The following is a 20,867-nucleotide window of genomic DNA, read 5'->3' on the forward strand; positions in this document are numbered from 1 at the left end:
TTAGGTTCAGGTGAATTGACCCGACCATAAGTTAACTGAAGCAATTCAGGTTTCTCCAGCATTGTGTGTTCCTGCTGAAACCCATACACTTTTCATGCTGAACCAAACCAGTACTTTGGTGGATGTGTATCCAGGCCAGTGCAGTTCAGCCAGTTCACTTCTCATTTGGGTCTCGAGCTGAAAAAGCTTAAGAACCTATGTACTAGTGTAACTGGGCCAATTGCCTCTCCTTCACTAGTGAACAAGGCTGCACTCCTGGCTCACTCGGCAGTCATCAAAAATACATGACTCACTGCACTTTGTCCTGAGGGTTGGCCTTGCGTTTACCACTCATCATCGGGTCCAGTAGACAGTGCTCCCATATCGAATTTGCACCGTTGTTGTATAACGTCTGAACCATCTGATTAAAAGAAAGAGATATTATCCATTAAATGAAATATACAGACAGCCTATTCTATCACAAAAGCAGAAAAGGGGATACCTTTGACCAAGGTAAAGAATAGTGTGCGTGTGTGTGTGTGTGTGTGTGTGTGTGTGTGTGCGCAGTGGAGATCTTACTTGTAGCTGTGTAGGAGCCCATGGTGTGTGAGTCAGGTGACGCACTTGGGAGCTGTGTCTCCCCAGACTCCGATGAACACTACAGCACTCGTCGCAGATCAGCACGCCCCTGTTCACAGAGGCCCAGCGAGGCTCTAAGCATAAAGGAAACAAATACGTATACTAAATAAATACAAAGACATTCATCGGAATATTTCATCACCTCAATTGCAAAGCCTTATTTAGCTTTCGTTCATTCATTTGTAACGCCACGTAGTAAATATACTGCGAAGGATATGTGGGAGTAAATACACTTACACAGTGCTTGTAACCTATTCTTAGAACCTATTGCTTAATAGTCACTCATTTTAATAATTGGGCAATTCCACAGTAACAGAATTGCAAAATGTATATTATATTAAAATATATTTCACTTAAAATGTATTCTAAACAAAAAAACATTGATTTCAAAGTTTAACTCTATGCACAAGGAGTACTTTTAACAATTTACACTGAACATTTAACAAAAACACATTTACTGGAACAACTGTGCAGATGCAAAGTTTGGTAACAGAATATCTGTAAAATTCCCTCTGTTTTTTGTGTGTAAACATTTTCCAAAAACTAAAATATCTTCTCTGAATTAAGATTCAAATATGTCTACAGAAAGAATGGGGTGTCAAGCTATGACTTGACATGCTGACTTTGAAAAAGTTTTACACCAGATAACGGAATTGCAGTAACGGAATTTCATTATGGGTCCCTTATCTGTAAGACACAGAAATGAATAATTCTGGAAAGGAATGTCTTTACCTTCATAGTAATGTCCTGTATTTTAAATAGGTACACAAAGGTGGAAGTATGCAATATCCTCATTTGCATATTAGTCTACACACTGGCTATTATTTTAATGAGCTCTCCTCCAAACGAGACCAAATTTGGTTGGTCCGGAACTAACCAAATCTGAACCAATCATAGACATCCATGTTTCACAAGTTTGGACATCAAAGTACAGCACAGTAAGAGTTCAGTACAGTAGAGTCAGGGTTTTCATTAGGAAAATGTTGCCTGTCAAATGTCCAGCGCCACATTAATTTACAGGACTTTTGGCGTAAACTAATTAGGGCGTCCATCCACGGTGCTCAGAATGACATAATTCCCATTTAGAATATGGTAGGCTAATTCATATTAACAGAACATGGAAGGCTAGGATGCAACCATTCTTACTGAATTCTGATGTGCACTTTGAACATGTTAGAATAACTGCCCACATTTACTTTTCCTCGAGTACCAAAAAAGCTAAATCACTAGGCTAAGTCAATCTACTATAGTAGAAAAGTTAAGGCTATTCTATTGGTCAGCTTGTCGTGAAAGAAATTGCCTATTCCAAACAGACTCTGGGACAGTTGTGGGACGACAGATCCCAAATCCATACAACCTAGGCCACAATATTATTCTTTATTTTTTAAACACTTTTAAAAGCAATATTTTTGATGCAACAGATCAGAACGTTTAGCTTAAAATGTTGATAAACTATTATTTCTTCACATTATAAGCGCAGCAATGCACACAAGGCAGGAGGCTACACATACTACGCCAAACGGGTGATGATTTAACAAGCGCATTTGCGAAAAAAGCACTGTTGTGGCACCAATGTACCTAACCATAAACATCAATGCCTTTCTTAAAATCAATACACAAGTATATCTTTTTAAACCTGCATATTTAGTTAATATTGCCTGCTAACATGAATTTATTTTAACTAGGGAAATTGTGTCACTTCTCTTGTGTTCTGTGCAAGCAGAGTCGGGGTATATGCAGCAGTTTGGGACGCCTGGCTCGTTGCAAACTGTGTGAAGACCATTTCTTCCTAACAAAGACCGTAATTAATTTGCCAGAATTGTACATAATTATGACATAACATTGAAGGTTGTGCAATGTAACAGTAATATTTAGACTTAGGGATGCCACCCGTTAGATAAAATACGGAGTGGTTCCGTATTTCACTGAAAGAATTTCTGGGTGTTATTATATACTGCTCAAAAAAATAAAGGGAACACTTAAACAACACAATGTAACTCCAAGTCAATCACACTTCTGTGAAATCAAACTGTCCACTTAGGAAGCAACACTGATTGACAATACATTTCACATGCTGTTGTGCAAATGGAATAGACAACAGGTGGAAATTATAGGCAATAAGCAAGACACCCCCAATAAAGGAGTGGTTCTGCAGGTGGAGACCACAGACCACTTCTCAGTTCCTATACTTCCTGGCTAATGTTTTGGTCACTTTTGAATGCTGGCGGTGCTTTCACTCTAGTGGTAGCATGAGACGGAGTCTACAACCCACACAAGTGCCTCAGGTAGTGCAGCTCATCCAGGATGGCACATCAATGCGAGCTGTGGCAAGAAGGTTTGCTGTGTCTGTCAGCGTAGTGTCCAGAGCATGGAGGCGCTACCAGGAGACAGGCCAGTACATCAGGAGACGTGGAGGAGGCCGTAGGAGGTCAACAACCCAGCAGCAGGACCGCTATCTCCGCCTTTTTGCAAGGAGGAGCAGGAGGAGCACTGCCAGAGCCCTGCAAAATGACCTCCAGCAGGCCACAAATGTGCATGTGTCTGCTCAAACGGTCAGAAACAGACTCCATGAGGGTGGTATGAGGGCCCAACGTCCACAGGTGGGGGTTGTGCTTACAGCCCAACACCGTGCAGGACGTTTGGCATTTGCCAGAGAACACCAAGATTGGCAAATTCGCCACTGGCGCCCTGTGCTCTTCACAGATGAAAGCAGGTTCATACTGAGCACGTGACAGACGTGACAGAGTCTGGAGACGCCGTGGGGAATGTTCTGCTGCCTGCAACATCCTCCAGCATGACCGGTTTGGCGGTGGGTCAGTCATGGTGTGGGGTGGCATTTCTTTGGGGGGCCGCACAGCCCTCCATGTGCTCGCCAGAGGTAGCCTGACTGCCATTAGGTACCGAGATGAGATCCTCAGACCCCTTGTGAGACCATATGCTGGTGCGGTTGGCCCTGGGTTCCTCCTAATGCAAGACAATGCTAGACCTCATGTGGCTGGAGTGTGTCAGCAGTTCCCGCAAGAGGAAGGCATTGATGCTATGGACTGGCCCGCCCGTTCCCCAGACCTGAATCCAATTGAGCACATCTGGGACATCATGTCTCGCTCCATCCACCAACGCCACGTTGCACCACAGACTGTCCAGGAGTTGGTGGATGCTTTAGTCCAGCTCTGGGAGATCCCTCAGGAGACCATCCGCCACCTCATCAGGAGCATGCCCAGGCGTTGTAGGGAGGTCATACAGGCACGTGGAGGCCACACACACTACTGAGCCTCATTTTGACTTGTTTTAAGGACATTACATCAAAGTTGGATCAGCCTGTAGTGTGGTTTTACACTTTAATTTTGAGTGTGACTCCAAATCCAGACCTCCATGGGTTGATAAATTGGATTTCCATTGATTATTTTTGTGGGATTTTGTTGTCAGCACATTCAACTATGTAAAGAAAAAAGTATTTAATAAAATTATTTCTTTCAATCAGATCTAGGATGTGTTGTTTAAGTGTTCCCTTAATTTTTTTGAGCAGTGTATTATAATTAAGTCTATGATTTGATATAGCAGTGTGACTGAGCGGTGGTAGGCAGCAGCAGGCTCGTAAGCATTCATTCAAACAGCACTTTACTGCATTTGCCAGAAGCTCTTCGCTGTGCTTCAAGCATTGCGCTGTTTATGACTTCAAGCCTATCAACTCCCGAGATTAGGCTGGTAATACTATAGTGCCTATAAGAACATCCAATAGTCAAAGGTATATGAAATACAAATGGTACAAAGAGAAATAGTCCTATAATTCCTATAGTAACTACAACCTAGATCTTCTTACCTGGGAATATTGAAGACTCATGTTAAAAGAAACCACCAGCTTTCATATGTTCTCATGTTCTGAGCAAGGAACTTAAATGTTAGCTTTTTTACATGGTATATACTGCACTTTTACTTTCTTCTCCAACACTTTGTTTTTGCATTATTGAAACCAAATGTAACATGTTTCATTATTTATTTGAGACTAAATAGATGTTGATGTATTATATTAAGTTAAAATAAAGGTGTTCATTCAGTATTGTTGTAATCTTCATTATTAAAAAATAATAATAAAATAATAGGCCGATTAATCGGTATCGGCTTTTTTTGGTCCTCCAATAACCGGTATCAGCGTTGAAAAATCATAATCGGTCGACCTCTAATACAGACAACGCCTTCATCAAACAACACTGTTTCACAACACATCAGTGACATGGCAGGAGAAGTTTTGAAACAATTACTGCTTCGCAGACTTTGGTGGTCTAGATGTGTTGGTATCTGTACTGATGGCGCAAAAGCCATGACAGGAAGACATAGTGGAGTGGTAACGCGCGTGCAAGCAGTTGCTCCCGACGCCACTTGGGTACACTGCAGCATCCACCGAGAGGCTCTTGCTGCCAAGGGAATGCCTGACAGCTTGAAAGGCGTTTTGGAAACTACAGTGAAAATGGTTAACTTTGTTAAAGGAAGGCCCATGAACTCTGGTGTATTTTCTGCACTATGCAATGATATAAGCAGCGACCATGTAACACTTTTACAACATACAGATGTGCGCTGGTTATCAAGGGGCAAAATATTGACACATTTTTTTTAATTGAGAGACTAGCTTAAAGTTCTTTACTGATCATCATTTTCACTTGTCTGACCACTTGCAGGATGACGAGTTTCTCACACGACTGGCCTATCTGGGTGATGTTGTTTTTTCTCACCTGAATGATCTGAATCTAGGATTACAGGGACTCACCGCAGCTATATTCAATGTGCGGGCCAAAATTGAGGCTATGATTAAGAAGCTCTTCTCTATCTGCATTAACAAGGACAGCACACAGGTCTTTCCATCATTGTATGATTTTTTTGTGTGCAAATGAACGCAAGCTTACAGACAATGTCAAATGTCATATATGACAGCACCTGAGTGAATTTGGTACGCAATTACACAGGTACTTTCCCGAAACGGATGACACAAACAACTGGATTCGTTATCCCTTTCACACCCTGCCTCCAGTCCACTTACTGATATCCCTGTGGTCCCGTGTGGCTCAGTTGGTAGAGCATGGTGTTTGCAACGCCAGGGTTGTAGGTTCGATTCCCACGGGGGACCAGTACGGAGAAAAAAAATGTATGAAATGTATGCATTCACTACTGTAAGTCGCTCTGGATAAGAGCGTCTGCTAAATGACTAAAATGTAGATGAACAAGAGAGCCTCATCGACATTACAACAAGCGGTTCTGCGAAAATTGTATTTAAATCAGAAGCTACTGCCAGATTTCTGGATTGGGCTGCGCTCAGAGTATCCTGCCTTGGCAAATCGAGCTGTTAAGACACTGATGCCCTTTGCAACCATGTACCTATGTGAGAGTGGATTCTCGGCCCTCACTAGCATGAAAACTAAATACAGGCACAGACTGTGTGTGGAAAATGATTTAAGACGGAGACTCTCTCCAATACAACCCAACATTGCAGAGTTATATGCATCCTTTCAAGCACACCCTTCTCATTAACCTGTGGTGAGTTATTGTTTTCATTGAAAATTGTGAATAAGGTTTTAAATGTAAGATGGTTAAATAAAAAGAGCAAAATTATTGATTATTATTTGTGCCCTGGTCCTATAAGAGCTCTTTGTCACGTCCCACGAGCCTGGTTTTGACAAAAACTCACACAAATTTCTATGTTTAATAAATGTATCATATAGTGTGTGTGTGTGGCAGGCTAACAATGATGGCAAAAAAATACATTTGAGAGTGCACTGACCCTGGTGCTAGAGGGGGTACGCAGCTGGAGGTTGAATGTTTGAAGGGGTACGGGACTATAAAAAGTTTGGGAACCACTGCCTTAGACCTATCAATTAGTTAGTGTTTATCTTTACTTGTTACTTCTGTGAACTTTCATCATTCTCCCTCATGAGGGAGAGAAATTAGAAAATATCTTAAAGATGTGGGTTTTGGTAACGGAATTTCATGTTTCTTAAAACTTACAGAAGGCAGAAACATGTCTCCAAAAACAAATTGTTGATATTAGTTGGCAGGGGTCTCTTTACTTCAACATTTAGTTTTGATGTATTTGTAAACCTTTTAAAATACCTTTTCCTGGCAGTTGTTTACCAAGACTCCTTTTCCATCTATTTGACCAGAAATCAAAGTATTCGCTTACTCCAAATTTTTAGGATGGAAAATGGTTGAAAAATGTATATGCGCCTAAACTTCTCAAAACATATGGACTCTTATCTTTCATTTGACACCAAATTTGACGTGCACTTCATGTTAATGCTCATGGGTCCTTTTACATGGAAATGACCAAACTGCCACTTTTAATATCATCTAGATTCTACAGTACAGCAGCAGTCAAGCTTTAAAGGAATACTTTGGATGTTGGTAATAAGGCCCTTTATCTACTTCCCCAGTCAGATGAACTCATTGATACCATTTTTATGTCTCTGCGTGAAGTTTGAAAGAAGGTGCTAACCAGTGCTAGCGCCATTGCTAACTAGCGCTAGCACAATGACTGGAAGTCTATGGGTATCTGTTAGAATGCTACCAGAGACCAATAGACTTCCAGTCATTGTGCTAACGCTCAATAGCATTGGCTTGCAAAACTACCTCTAACTTCATACTGGACACAAACATAGAAATGGTCTCCACAAGTTCATCTGACTGGGGAAGTAGAATTTGGACCCCATTGCCAAAATCCCAATCCCATTTTAAGTCCAGAGAAGTTTCTGAAATCTATCATCAAGCTAACACTTAAGGCATCCACATGCTTTCCAGCCGAAACAGTTCGGATGTTTGTGCATATAGCATGACAACATTTTGTGGTGTTCTCATTCGTTTTTTACTTCGGTAAGGCTTTTTTCGGGTTGTTCAGGCACAAAACATTATTTCTTAAGGCAAGCCGGAGTCGGTATCCGAAGTCTACACCCCTTCGTCGGTGATTGGTCAGCGGTAAGGGTTCTTTAGTAAAGTCTTTGTCAGTCAACGAGAGACGACTCATTTTCATATTGATAATACTGCACCAAACAAACATCTTAGATGTAAAATTGCGTGACTAAGATCTCCTCAGCAAAAACGTCATAATTAGTGACAGATTTCTTGAGTTATCTTAACTATTTGAGGAAGTGTATACTGTCTACGGCGTCTCAAAATGGACAAACAGTGCAATTGACACTTACATTTTTTTTTATTTTTTTTTCAAGCAAAGGTCTTTTAAGAAAGTATCCAAGCACACTTGTTTGGTTCACCTAGCCGTCTTCGCCTAGCCGAACTGAAGCGTGCTGATGCCTTTACACAATCACAGTTTATCTTGGTTTCTTACACCTTCCTTATGACTGGGTTTTTCCACTGCTCCTCACATTCATTATTCAAATCTCTGGCATGCCGCCTTTGGCATCTAGGCCACTTCACGTCTCACTCAGCTGCAAACTCACTCTGGCCCCAGCCTCTCTATTCTTGTGGCATCCCACAGCCGTCCCAGACACACCTTTGGAACCTATACGCCTGAGGTCTAACTGGTCCTGTTTAGATGCCTTTGTTGATTAAGGAAACCCTATTTAGGCTAATGTAACCTGGACACAACCTCGGGGCACACTATTCTGATAGCAGATAAGAGTGAGGCATCTAGTCTGGTCAGTTAACTTATTGTGACAGTTTTTTCCCCCCACAGCTGTCATATGCAGTGCATTCGGAAAGTATTACGACCCCTTGACTTTTTCCACATTGTTACATTACAGCCTTATTCTAAAAAAAAATCATTTTTAATTATTATTATTTTATTTGTTTTAAATCGGCATTAATCTACACACAATACCCCATAATGACAAAGACCAAAACATTTTTTTTGCAAATGCATTAAAATATATATATTTACTTAAGTATTCAGACCCTTTGCTCAGGACTTTGTTGAAGCACCTTTGGCAGTGATTACAGCCTCGCGTCTTCTTGGATATGACGCTACAAGCTTGGCACACCTGTATTTGGGGAGTTTCCCCCATTCTTCTCTGCAGATCCTCTCAAGCTCTGTCAGGCTGGGTGGTGAGCATCGCTGCACAGCTATATTCAGGTCTCTCCAGAGATGTTTGATCGGGTTCAAGTCCGGGCTCTGGCTGGGCCACTCAAGGACATTCAGAGACTTGTCCCGAAGCCACTGCTGTGTTGTCTTAGCTGTGTGCTTAAAGTCATTGTCCTGTTGGAAGGTGAACCTTCGCCCCAGTCTGAGGTCCTGAGCAGGTTTTCATCAAGGATCTCTGTACTTTGCTCCATTTATCCTTCTCTCGATCCTGACTAGTCTCCCAGTTCCTGTCACTGAAAAACATCCCCACAGCATGATGCTGCCACCACCATGCTTCACCGTAGGGATGGTGCCAGGTTCCCTCCAGACGTGACGCTTGGAATTTAGGCCAAAGAGTTCAATCTTGGTTTCATCAGACCAGAGAATCTTGTTTCTCATGGTCTGAGTCCTTTAGGTGCCTTTTGGCAAACTTAAAGCAGACTGTCGTGTCCCTTTTACTGAGGAGTGGCTTCCGTCTGGCTACTCTACCATAAAGGCCTAATTGGTGGTGTGCTTCAGAGATGGCTATCCTTCTGGAAGGTTCTCCCATCTCCACAGAGGAACTCTGGAGCTCTGTCAGAGTGACCATCAGGTCCTTGGTCAGCTCTAGGAGTGGTTCCAAACTTCTTCCATTTAAGAATGATGGAAGCCACTGTGTTCTTGGGGACCTTCAATGCTGCAGAAATGTTTTGGTACTGTTCCCCAGATTTGTGTCTCGACACAATCCTGTCTCAGAGTGCTACGGACAATTCCTTCGACCTCATGGCTTGGTTTTTTGCTCTGACATGCACTGTCAACTGTGGGACCTTATATAGACAGGTGTGTGCCTTTCCAAACAATGTCCAATCAATTGAATTTACCACAGGTGGACTCCAATCAAGTTGTAGAAACATCAAGTATGATCAATGGAAACAAGATACACCAGAGCTCAATTTCGAGTCTCATAGCAAAGGGTCTGAATACTTATGTAAATAAGGCATCGGTTTTTAATTTTGTATAAATGGGCAAAATTTCAAAAAAAACTGTTTTCGCTTTGTCATTATTGGGTAGTGTGTGTAGATTGATAAGGAAAAACAATTATTGAATTCATTTTAGAATAAGGGTGTAACGTAGCAAAATATAGAAAGGGGGAAGAGGTCTGAATACTATCCAAATGCACTGTAATTACAATGCTAGTAATAAGAAATAGCAAATAGCTCCCATATACACTCAGTGTCCAGTTTATTAGGTATACCATCCCGTTCACAAAAATGGTTTGCTCCTACAGAAAGTGAGTCACATGGCAGTGGTTTGCTATATAAAGCAGCCATGCAGGCATCCAGTTACTCTTTGATTGAACGTTAAAATGGGCAAAACGAGACTGGTGGCGGTGGTGTAACTGTGTGTGGAATGTTTTCCTGGCACACGTTAAGTCCCTTGATACCAATTGAGCAACGTTTCCATGCCCCAAAGAATTCAGGCTGTTCTGGAGGCAAAGGGGGGTCTGACCCAGTACTAGATGGGTGCACCTAATAAACTAGCCACTGAGTGTATAGTCCTATACATTATATATATATATATATAACACACATACAGTTTAGGGTTAAACACACACACACACACACACACATACCACACATATACATATATTTATATTTAACCCTAAACTGTGCAAACCCCAGTTCACTACATTTAGGTAGTGACGTCATGCAGAATGCAAAGGGGAAGTTAAACCACACACTTCCATATATGGACAGTGTCGAAGAGACTGCACCAACATCTCGTCCTCTTATGTTTTGTAGCTGAGAGAGCAAAAGAGACATTTCCTCTTTCACTGACTTCCGTACAACCAGCCACAAAATATATGTGCACTCAACTAACCAATATATGGGGATGGTAGTCTCATTCTAGGCTCATGGTGTATTGCAGGGGTCTGAGAGGATATAATGACAAAAGGACTGTGCAAGAGACATTCAGCGTAGATCACACAGGGCTTCAAAAGAGGATCGCTAACTGCAGAGAGAAATGAAACTTGTTTGAACTTGTGCATACCGTGCTGCTGGTAAAGTAACAGCAAACACATCTTTATTTGTCAATTGAAACCAATAGAAGGCAAGCTTCCTTTAAGGTAGGGGGCAACAGAAGTAACATGAGGACAGCCTCAACGCTCCAGGCATGCAATCTCCTCATGTGACCCCATAAGCCCAAGGAGAGAAGTGATCAAGTGATCTGCATCTCCATTTAGAGAACTCTCTGTATTCTCTACAACTGAGCCCTAGAGTCAAACTAAATAGACTAGGCTGTGGTTTCCCTTCTAAACCAGTTTATAAAAATACTGAACAAAAATATGAAGGCAAAATGTAAAGTGTTGGTCTCATGTTTCTTGAGCTGAAATAACAGATCCCAGAAATTTTCCTTACGCACAAAATGCGTATATCCACCTGACAGGTGTGGCATATCAAGAAGCTGCTTAAACGGCATGATCAACAAAAGGCCACTCTAAAATGTGCACTTTTGTCAAACACAATGCAGATGTCTCAAGTTGAGGGCTGACTGCAGGAATGTCCACCAGAGCTGTTGCCAGAGAATTTAATGTTAATTTCTCTACCACAAGCCACCGCTAACGTCATTTTAGAGAATTTGGCAGTACGTACAACCGACCTCACAACCGCAGACCACGTGTAACCACACCAGCCCAGTAGTCTGGACCTCGGCATCCGGCTTCTTCGCCTGCAGGATCGTATGAGACCAGCCACCTGGACAGCTGAGGGAGCTGTGGGTTTGCACAACCAAATCATTTCTGCACAAACAAACTGTCTCAGGAAAGCTCATCTGGGTGCTTGTCGTACTCACCAAGGTCTTAACCTGACTGCAGTTTGGCATCGTAACCGACTCCAGTGGGAAAATTCTCACCTTTGATGGCCACTGGCATGCTGGAGAGAAGTGTGCTCTTCACAAATGAATTCCGGTTTCAGATGTACCAGGCAGATGGCAGACAACGTGTACGGCGTCGTGTGGGCGAGCGGTTTGCTGATGTCAACGTTGTGAACAGAGTGCCCCATGGTGGAAGCGAGATTATGGTATGGGCAGGCATAAGCTATGGACAATGAACACAATTGCATTTTATCGATGGCAATTTGAATGAACAGAGATACCATGATGAGATCCTGAGTCCCATTATCGTACCATTCATCCGCCGCCATCACCTCATGTTTCAGCATGATAATGCACAGCCACATATCGCAAAGATCGGTACCCAATTCCTGTAAGCTGAAAATGGCCTGCATATTCACCAGATATGTCACCCATTGAGCATGTTTGGGATGCTCTGGATTGATGTGTACGACAACCTGTTCCAGTTCCCGCCAATATCCAGCAATTTCGCACAGCCATTGAAGAGAAGTGGGACAACATTCCACAGGCCACAATCAACAGCCTGATCAACTCTATGCGAAGGGGATGTGTCGTGCTGCATGAGGCAAATGGTGGTCACACCAGATACTGACTGGTTTTCTGATCCACACCCCTACATTTAAAAAAAAAAGGAATTAGTGACTAACAGATGCATATCTGTATTCCCAGTCATGAAATCCATAGATTAGGGCCTAATAAATGTATTTCAATTGACTGATTTCATTATATGAACTGAAACTCAGTAAAACTTTGAAATTGTTGCATGTTGTGTTTATATTTTTGTTCAGTGTATGTTTTGAGATTAGACATTCACCTTCCGTGGGTGACTTGCTCTTTCACTTCCTTGTGGTTCAATATAGAGATGTAGAACCTTCAGTCAAGAATTTTGGCGAGTACTGCAATGGATGACTAAATACAATATTGGTGTCAGTGTGTTAGCTTAAAATACTGTTAATGTGGCATTCTATTGAGCTAAATGTTGCTAGCTCAACTTACACTGACCAATTTATAGGCTATTGACATAACGGGATCAATCATAACATCTAAAATGACTGAGTTTAACTGACATACACTGTTGGTTGGCTGCCAGATTGACCGACAAACTAACAAACAAAATTGCAACTCATAAACAGACAGGCAAATTGCAAATGAGTGGCAGTGGGGTTGTCACGTCTTCCTGGCGACAGCTGGAGTGAGTGTGTGTGTGTGTGTTAGGGGAGAGGGGAGAGGAGGGGGACATGGGCTGAGGACCAGGCTCCCACACCTGGTCCACCGTTCTTTTTTTATTTAACTAGGCAAGTCAGTTAAGAACAAAATCTTATTTACAATAGATGTCCTACCCCGGTCAAACCCTCCCCTAAGCCAGACGAAACTGGGCCAATTTTGTGCCGCTCTATGGGACTCCCGATCACAGCCGGTTGTGATACAGCCCTGGATCGAACCAGGGTGTGTATTGACGCCTCTAGCACTGCGATGCAGTGCCTTAGACCGCTGCGCCACTTGGGAGCCGGAGTTCTGTTTGTCTCTTCGTCTTCCTATCCAGTGAGAGATGGGTGTTGTCAAGCCCAGTCAACAACTGGTAACAGCCCCACAGAGGGGCAGTCCAGGCCAACTGGTGTTGGGAGGGAGGGACCTCGACCAATTCATTGTGATGGTCAGAGAATTGGATATAGAAATATGCTGAAATGGATGTAATGAACTGCAGTGAGTGGTAACCCTATCTGTTGGTAAATACATTGGGGTAAATCCATTAGAAACCTTTTTTACAGCATTTATTTTCCATTTATTTGCCCATGGAAGAAATGGTCAGAATGTTACTTTTTGGAACTGAATGCCAAAACATTCCAGAGATAAAGGTGTTCAAAGTTGACCCATTTTGCATACCCCACCACGAGAGATCCATGTCTTCATCACTGGAAAAGATACACTGTCGACTTTAATATCATTTAAAAGCTTGCCAACCGGGTATGCAAAATGGGTCAACTTCGAGCATCTTTATCTCTTTAATGGTTTTGCCATTCAGGTCCAAAAAGTAACTTTCTGAGCACTTTGGAGTTGTGGCTGAACAAAGACATGGATATTATACATCTAGCTGTTTGTTCTATGCATAATCAAGACTGAACGGCAACTTCGGGTAAGGGGGAGGCGTGTGTCTCTTTGTTAACAACAGCTGGTGCGCAATCTCTAAAGTTAAGGAAGACTAAATGTTTTGCTCGCCTGTGTTAGAATACCTCGTGATAAGCTGCAAACCATACTATTTATCAAGAGTTTTCATCTATATTTTTCATAGCTGTCCATTTACCACCTCAAACCAGCTATATAGGCCCATAAGCAAACAAGAAAATGCACATCCAGAGGCGGCGCTCCTAGTGGCCGGTGATTTTAATGCAAGGAAACTGAAATCCATTTTACCTAATTTTTACCAGCATGTCACATGTGCAACTAGAGTTGAAATAACTCTAGATTATCTTTACACACAGAAATGCATACAAATCTCTCCCTCGACCTCCATTTGGCAAAGTTGACCATAACGCTATCCTCCTGGTTCCTGCTTACAAGAAAAACTCAAAAACAGGAAGTACCAGTGACGTGCTCAATACGTAAGTGGTACGATGAAGTGGATGTTAAGCTACTGGACTGTTTCGCAAGCGCCGACTGGAATATGTTCCGGGATTCATCCGATAACATTGAGGAGTTTACCACATCAGTCACCGGCTTCATTATTAAAATGCATCAACGACGTCATCCCCACAGTGACCGTACGTACATATCCCAACCAGAAGCCATGGATTACAGGCACCATCCTCACTGAGCTAAAGGTTAGAGCATCCGCTTTCAAGGAGCGGGACACTAATCCGGACGCTTATAAGAAATCCTGCTACGACTAAGATCGAATCCTACTACACCGGCTCTGACGTGCGTCAGATGTGGCAGGGATTGCAAACTATCATAGATTATAAAGGGGAACCCAGCAGAGAGCTGCCCAATGAAACAAGCTTACAGACCATCTAAATTTATTCTATGCTCATTTCGAGGCAAGCAACACAACCATGTATGAGAGCACCAGCTGTTCCAGACAACAGTGCGAACTCGCTCTCCATAGCTGACGTGAGTAAGACCTTTAAACTAGGGCGGAATACCGGTATTGATGCACGGACTGGTTTGGGTTTTAAATTTACCTTATATAACGGTATTTTAATTTTTGATTTGTTAAAATGTGAGACGCCGTATGTAACATCCATTTTTACAGTTTACTCCACTACTTGAGTCATCTCTCTCCACGCCGCTTTCCACACAAACCTAGCCCCGACCCCTGCCACTCAAGGAGCGCATGTTGTTCCTCGACCACGAGACACTTGTGTTCAGTCTGCATGGTCAACGCAGCACATGCAACAATGTTGATGACAACGATGTTGTTTTCACTTTGCTTCTTAATATAAATCCACTAGCATTCTAAAATTACACTATTATTTTTTTATATCTGCAAACAGCTAGTTTGTCTTTTCTTAGCAAGTTGGGCCTAAATCGTGTCAGCAGCTAATGTTAATTGCTAGTTAGCTAGCTAACTAATAAATGTACCGAGTCAGAGCAAACGTAACTAGCTATACAGCCTGATAATACCAGTGATACTGCAGACCTAAATCAACATGCTGTTTGTGCAACAGAATCTTCAAAATCAAAGAGGAATACACAAAGCATGAATGTTAGCTACATGAAGTAGCTAAGAAAAAAAAAGTAATGTAGCCAAAGATTATAGGGCCCCCTAGGAAACATTCCTACCCTGTAACAATAACTCCTCCCTGGCATTTCCATTCATTGTCATGTCAAACAACACTAAGTGCCCACTATTATATTCTAACTATTTCCATGATTTCTACAGTCCACCCAAGAGTTTGGCTCTAAATCACAATTGCAATATTTGGTTAAAAATAAGGCCTAAATTGTTTGCCCATATCGTACATGGCAGTGTGGAAATTATCTCAAATGAGCTCAGGAAATGCAGAAATGGATCAATTATTTTTGGTTGAAGTTGAATTGAACAGTATAAAACAATCAGAATGTAGAAAGACCCATTGAAATAACATAGCATGTATGCGTTTCCACCCTAGGGACACGCACTACTCATAGAAAATGTATAACTTGTATTATTCAAAAACATAAATACAGTCATACCGTCAATTTAAATACCGTGATAAGACATTTTTGCCATGTCGCCCAGCTCTACTTGAAAACAGGTTAAGATTGACAGATTACTAGGATGCGTACTCGGAGCATGCGCTGACCAGCTGGCAAGACCCTTCACTGACATTTTCAACCAATCCCTGACCCAGTCTAACACCTACATGTTTCAAGTAGACCACCATAGTACCGGTGTCCAAAAACGCCAAGGTAACCTGTCTAAATGACTATCACTCCGTAGCACTCACATCTGTAGCCATGTAATGCTTTGAAAGGCTGGTCATTGCTCACATCAACACCATCAAAGACCCACTCTAATTCGCATACCGGCCCAACAGATCCAAAATTGACGCAATCTCTATTGCATGCCACACTGCCCACTTCCACCTGGACAAGAGGAACACCTAGGTGAGAATGCTGTTCATTGACTATAGCTCCGCGTTCAACACCATAGTGCCCTCCAAGCTCATCACTAAGCTCAGGACCCTGGGACTAAACACCTCCCTCTGCAACTGGATCCAGGACTTCCTGACGGGCCGCCCCCAGGTGGTGAGGGTAGGCAACAACACATACTGATCCTCAACACGGGGGCCCCTCAGGGGTGCGTGCTCAGTCCCCTCCTGTACTCCCTGTTCACTCATGACTGCATGACCAGGCACGGCTCCAACACCATCATTAAGTTTGCAGATGACACAACAGTGGTAGGCCTGTATAGGGAGGAGGTCAGTGACCTGTTAGCATGGTGCCAAGACAACAACCTCTCACTCAACGTCAGAAAGACAGGAGCTGATCGTGGACTACAGGAAGTGGAGGGCCGAGCACACCCCCATCCACATTGACGGGGCTGTAGTGGAGCAGATCGAGAGCTTCAATTTCCTCAGTGTCCACATCACTAAGAAATGATCATGGTCCACACACACTTCCCCTCAAGAGGTTGAAAAGATTTGGCATCCGACCGCAAGGCGCTACAGAGAGTAGTGCGTACAGCCCAGTACATCACTGGGGCTGAGCTCCCTGCCATCCAGGACCTCTATTTTATTTAACTAGGCAAGATAGTTAAGAACAAATTCTTATTTACAATGATGGCCTACCCTGGCCAAACCCAAACGACACTGGACCAATTGTGCGCCGCCCTATGGGACTCCCAATCATGGCCGGTTGTGATACAGCCTGGAATCGAACCAGGGTCTGTAGTGACGCCTCTAGCACTGATATGCAGTGCTTTAGACCGCTGCGCCACTCAGAGCTCTATACCAGGTGGTGTCAGAAGAAGGCTCTAAAAATTGTCGAAGACTCCAGCTACCCAAGTCATAGACTGTTCTCTTTACTACCGCACGGCAAGCGGTACCATTCTACCAAGTCTGGAACCAACAAGACCCTGAACAGCTTCTACCGCCAAGCCATAAGACTGTTAAACAGACTATTTAAATGTATCCTTTTTTTTTTAATCAAAATTGGTTCTGTCAAAAAGTGAATGAATTTAAGTGTGGGGAATTCCATTGGGAACAGGTTGGTATGGGCTAGCCTACTTCAAAATAACCCTAGGCTAATGTATAGAGCTTAACCATGTCTCCAGGTTCAATTGAGAGAGAGCCGGCTATAAGACAAGACTACATACAGCTAGGTCCACTTATTGGCACAATAATTAGGTTAGGCCTATTTCCCAACAAGGATATCCAATATTCTAACCAAGCAGTGTTCCTCTTTTAACTAAGAACATCAACCACTGACAAATTACATCTAACCACCATGTTTAAAAATATATAAAATTGTTTTAGACAAATATTTCACAAAAAGGAAATGTGCAGATGCTTGTTCAATAGGCCTAAACTGATTTAAAACTCCCTATGATAGAAGAACCTACTGAGAGCAGTGGAAGAAGAGTACAAAAATAGGTGAGGCACATTTTATACTAAGTCAAATACAATAGCCACAATTCTCACTGTATCCTCAGCATCCAGTCAATTCACTCAACATCCTGTTTTTCTTCCTGTGCTCATTAGACATCACGTCATTCCTGTATGAAATAGTCTAAACATTATGCAAAACAACCCTCATAACACTTAGCCTAAATCTCTCACAGCGAAGCAGGACGTTATATGATTTCTACACATGTTGGATGAGCTCGTAGTGGATTTTCTTTAAAAACCACTGATAAAGAGCCTCTTAGTGGAGTGACAACATCAAATTGGACGGCACACCAGCATCGTTCTTAAATCGCAGGTTGACAGTTGGTTGATTTCCCCAAAATGAACAGCAGTGTGAGGTTGTAACTGGGGGACCCATCCAAAGTTCAGACGTGGAAGCAGTGTGTACCTGGTCAGCTGTTCTACTCTTGTCAAAACTCAGACCAGAAGGCAATTGAAGGGAAGCACCTCTAGGTAGTAGAATCTAAAATCATGACCACGGAGCAAATTCTTCTCCCCTCTGTCATGACTCTTCAGAAGCATGCAGCCAGACAGACACAGGAAGACAACCAACACCACTAAAGTGCCACAATCAGGTGTGCAAAAGGGCAAACACACTGAACTACACCACATTGTAACCATCTTCTGATATTTTATAGCAGAAAGAGACTTGATTGTTGTCTGTATCCCATGTCATACACATTTTACCTCGGCAGATGAGAAAGGAGATTTGCATGCCCTAACTTAAACTGAGACTAAGAGACAATGGCCTGTCTGAAACTGAACATATTACTTCCCTTGCCAACCCGATTAAAAACATTGTGGCAGCCCTTTGACAGGAAATCGTATTTGAAATGGCTATTCCTGCAAAATCAAAACACCACTACATTGGAATAACCGCACCATGATCACATCATGCAGACTTGCATGACTCACGCAAGAACTCGGGAGATAGCTTGATGGTTTATTTTATAACCAATGACCCAGTAGTAATTACATTTTACACTGTAGTTGATAATGTTGGCTTCATAGAGAGAAGACACCGCTTGTAAAACTGTCATAACTAGCTAGTTTACTTAACCTAGTCGCATGCTTACGTTTGAGCTCAGTGCTAGCTTCAAAAATCAATTATTTTACTGATCAACGCTGGGTAGCTAGAAGCTAGCCAAGCCATACAAATAGATCTATCAGCTATTACTTGCTAGCTAGCAAGTAAGCTAACAATAGCTGATAGATATATATATTAGCCATGTTAATAGAAGTATTCTGCCTGGATGATGTATGGCTTGGCTAGCTACCCACCTTTGATCAGTAAGTGACTTACCTGGGACACTGCAATCCGCGCAAACCTCACTATTCCTTAATCGTTTAGACATCATTTGTAGAGGGGAAAAAAAGGCCTTTAAAAAGTCAAGGGAATTGATGTGCTTCTATACTCATTTGATAACTGGGAAGAATTTAGCTACGCGAATTACATATGACCAGTTGTTTAAAAAAGCAGTTGACTGGCGAGGAGCAAAATAGTTTCCTCTTCAATCTTAGTTTCTTGCCCCAACCAAGCTACCGCTAGCTAGACTTCGCACAAGCAGCTGCGATTGTCAGGAAGGAAACTCTCTCTTGCCGCAAGTGGTCTGTAGCCGGATTTTCACTAGTTACTCCAGCCAGAGTCAAACCTCGTCTATTTCTCAAATATATCCTCTAAATATCTGATTTTAAACCAAAACATAAATCACAAAGCTAACCTTATACCCAACCCTAACCTCGATTGAAGACCCAAAAGCAAATTTTTGTTTTCATGAATTTTTACGATATAGCCAATTTTGTTGGCTGTGGTAACTAGTTAAAACCATGTAGCCGAGTGGTTACGAATTATCCGTGGACAGCAGTAACACTACATAAAACATACTTTGTAGATTGTGGTTAATCGGCAATCGCCCAATGTTAAACGACTAGTCATCTACTGACCTTCGTTTAATTTAAAAAATAGATTGTAAACTGGTAGAGTGTGACAAAGATTTGCGCAAGCTAGTACCAAAGATGATGGATAAATTAAGATAGTTCACTCAGGCCGTTTACCATTGACAAAAATGGTCAATTCCGGGCTACTTAACTCGGCGTGTCCATATACTCCAATGTAATAGCAACTGGGTCTAGTCTACTTAGTTCATTGACTTTCATTGAACCAGAAGAAGAAAAACAGCGAGTGGGGTGTCTCGCTTCCCCTTCCCTCTCTGCTAGTACTACTGTAGTACAAGTAGACTGAACAGAAAGCGAGACATCTTACTCCCTCATTTGTTTCAGTGGAAGTCAATTAACTAAGTAGACCAGTCCCAGCTGCTATCATATTGGTGTCTATGGGAGAGCCACCCCTTAACTACACTGGCATTTATATATTTTTCAATTGTAGAACTATTTTCATTTATCCACCATCTTTGCTATTAGCTAGTTGTTCAGTGGTCATGGCTAGAAGGCTTCCAGATTTTGTCAAATTCATTTCAGATTTGACGTTATGTAGCAGGTTAGGAAAATTAGATAAGGTTTTGGAAAAAAGTTGGGGTTTGCTATACTGAACAGAAAAATATAAACGCAACATGCAAAGTATTTGTCACATGTTTCATGAGCTGAAATAAAAGTTCCCTGAAACGTTCCATATGCACAAAAAGCATATTTCTCAGAAATGTGCACGAATGTGTTTACATCCCTGTTAGTGAGAATTTCTCCTTTGCCAAGATAATCCATCCACTGGACATGTGTGGCATATCAAGAAACTGATTACAGCATGATCATTACACATATGCACCTTTTGTTGGAGACAGTAAAAAAAACTAAAATATATATTTTTTAAAAGTGCAGTTTTGTCACACAACACAATGTTGAGGGAGCATGCAATTGGCATCCTGACTTCAGGAATGTCCATCCGAGCTGTTGCCAGAGAATTTAATGTTAATTTCTCTACCATAAGCCAACGTTGTTTTAGAGAATGTGGCAGTACATTTAACCGGCCTTACAACCAAAGACCACTTGTAGCCACGCCAGTCAAGGACCTACACATCTAGTTTCTTCACCTCCTGGATGGTCTGAGACCAGCCACCCAGACAGCTGATGAAAGTATTTGTCCGTAGTAAAGACCTTTTTTTGTGGGGAAAAACTCATTCTGATTGGCTAGGCCTGGCTCCCGAGTGGGTGAGCCTTTGCCCTCACAGACCAACCGA

The 20,867-nt window shown here is 42.2% G+C and overlaps 1 protein-coding gene across 10 annotated transcripts in view; it reads right to left on the reverse strand.

Annotated features, from left to right (window-relative positions):
• Positions 1-20,867, reverse strand: part of LOC106580097 (ARF GTPase-activating protein GIT2) — a 35,980-nt gene that overhangs the window by 13,215 nt on the left and 1,898 nt on the right. For 3 of the 10 annotated variants that reach the window (XM_045702972.1, XM_045702974.1, XM_014160755.2), the window contains exons 1-3: positions 18,980-19,691; positions 559-692; positions 294-400 (exon numbers count right to left, since the gene is read on the reverse strand). In XM_045702972.1, coding sequence (XP_045558928.1) covers positions 294-400; positions 559-692; positions 18,980-19,034 — 296 coding nt within the window. In that variant the 5' untranslated portion in view covers positions 19,035-19,691. Of the gene's footprint in view, positions 1-293; positions 401-558; positions 693-18,979; positions 19,694-20,867 lie in introns of those variants that run through there. The other 7 variants (XM_014160756.2, XM_045702976.1, XM_014160758.2 and 4 more) reach the window with 5 other exon arrangements.

The sequence above is a fragment of the Salmo salar genome, chromosome ssa20, assembly GCF_905237065.1.
Source record: "Salmo salar chromosome ssa20, Ssal_v3.1, whole genome shotgun sequence".
Lineage (NCBI taxonomy): Eukaryota > Metazoa > Chordata > Actinopteri > Salmoniformes > Salmonidae > Salmo > Salmo salar.